The 1,807-nt window shown below is 45.4% G+C and overlaps 1 protein-coding gene across 1 annotated transcript; it reads left to right on the top strand. All coding sequences in view use genetic code 11, as the record gives it.

Annotated features, from left to right (window-relative positions):
* Nucleotides 1-886: 886 nt before the first annotated feature.
* Nucleotides 887-1,807, top strand: EGR_01914 (Purine nucleoside phosphorylase; the record flags this gene model as incomplete). The annotated part of the gene is made up of 3 exons (XM_024491163.1): nt 887-1,162; nt 1,198-1,373; nt 1,420-1,807. 3 exons carry the CDS (start codon nt 887-889, stop codon nt 1,805-1,807), a joined length of 840 nt encoding a protein of 279 aa, XP_024354306.1.

Genomic DNA, 1,807 nt, shown 5'->3' with positions numbered 1-1,807 from the left:
AAGAGTCAAGACGAACTATAGAAATGTAACGTTTTTCAGCATTCTACAATCAAGGCAGAAAGAGCCTTAAAATACCCTGCTCGAGTTAAAGTAATGAAATGGAGAAAACTGGAATGAATGAGTGAATGGATATGAAAGGGACCGATGCTAACGAGACTTGTTGCAGGATTCAGAATGAATGAATGGATACAGGATAAATGGAAGGGTGGATGGATGGATGGATCCGGGATGGATGGATCCGGGATGGATGGATGTATGGATGGATGTATGGATGGATGGATGGATCCGGGATGGATCCGGGATGGATGGATGGATGGATCCGGGATGGATACGGAATGGGCGACAAGAGTAATAACGTTTATGGGATGGTTGAACGCACAGTGGATAGATGGATTGATAGTAATTCATAAGTGTATGAAACAGCGGATGTGAATCAGGTGTATAGCACAGAAGTGCGTTTATTTATTAAGAACTAAAAAGGGAAAAATTGTTCATGGCTATAATGGAAGAGTCCTCCACCCATAAATAGTTAAACAAATGGCAGTTCCGAAGGTAGTCAGCTATTTGATAAACTTCGAAGGATTAATGTATGAAAGCTCGTGGATAATACTTCAATGAAAAATCCAAAAGAGAATTGCTCTAGTCAGACAATGATCAGCCAACTCTAATAAACAGTGATGACCTTTAATGATTTGAAATTTACATCCCCCTGTTGCGGGAATTTTCGTTTACAGTTTACTTGACACTGTAGTACACATAATTGACACTTTCATTTCCCTGTCTGTCATTGGCTGGCAGAGGCTATTGTGCGGTGCAAGAACCCATATAAAAGGCATCAGTTCATCACCAAAGGAGATTAAACTTCAACCTGCCAATTGGCACTACAATGGGCTCCTACGAAGATGCCAAAGCTGCTGCAGATTACATCAAGTCGAAGGTGTCACTGACACCACAAATTGGCATCATCTGTGGTTCTGGACTGGGCAAGCTGGCCGAAATTGTCTCCGAACCGGTCATCGTCAAGTACTCCGAGATCAACCACTTCCCCATCAGCACCGTCGTGGGACATGCTGGCAATCTCGTATTCGGTAAACTCGATGGCAAAAGTGTCGTTGTCATGCAGGGTCGATTCCACCTCTTCGAAGGCTACACATTGGGTCAGGTGAGGACTAATTCAGATTGCTCTGATTCCCTCAGGTCACTCTTCCCGTGAGAGTGATGAAACTGCTCGGTGTGGAAACCCTCATTGTCACCAATGCAGCAGGTGGCTTGAATCCCAATTACAATGCAGGTGACTTGATGATCATCAAGGACCACATCAACATGCTCGGAATGACAGGATTGAATCCTCTGGTTGGACCCAATGATGACAGGTAGGGTGGTTCATTCCCTCTAGAATGTGACATTGTATTTGATTAGATTTGGAACGCGATTTCCAGATATGACCAACCTCTACACAAAGGAGTTGCGTGAACTGGCCAAGAGGGTGGGCAAGGAAATGCACATTGAGGATATCTTGCGTGAGGGTGTCTACCTGGCAAAGATGGGACCCACTTACCCAACCACTTCAGAGTCACGATTCGCCAGACTAATCGGTGCTGACGCTGCTGGAATGAGTACTGCGTTCGAGACCACTGCCGCAAAACACGCAGGCATGAAGGTCTTCGCCTTATCGCTCCTCACCGACAAGGCTGGACTTGACGAAAGCACTGAGGTTCCCTGCACCCATGAGGAGGTCCTTCATTCTGCTGCCATGCGTGCCGATGTGATAAAGACGTTTGTAGTGAAAATGATCGAGAGGATGTAA

This window comes from Echinococcus granulosus (genome assembly GCF_000524195.1).
Source record: "Echinococcus granulosus chromosome Unknown EG_S00008, whole genome shotgun sequence".
NCBI lineage: Eukaryota > Metazoa > Platyhelminthes > Cestoda > Cyclophyllidea > Taeniidae > Echinococcus > Echinococcus granulosus.
The sequence above is the reverse complement of the archived record's forward strand: the minus strand, read 5'-3'. Positions and strand labels throughout refer to the sequence as shown.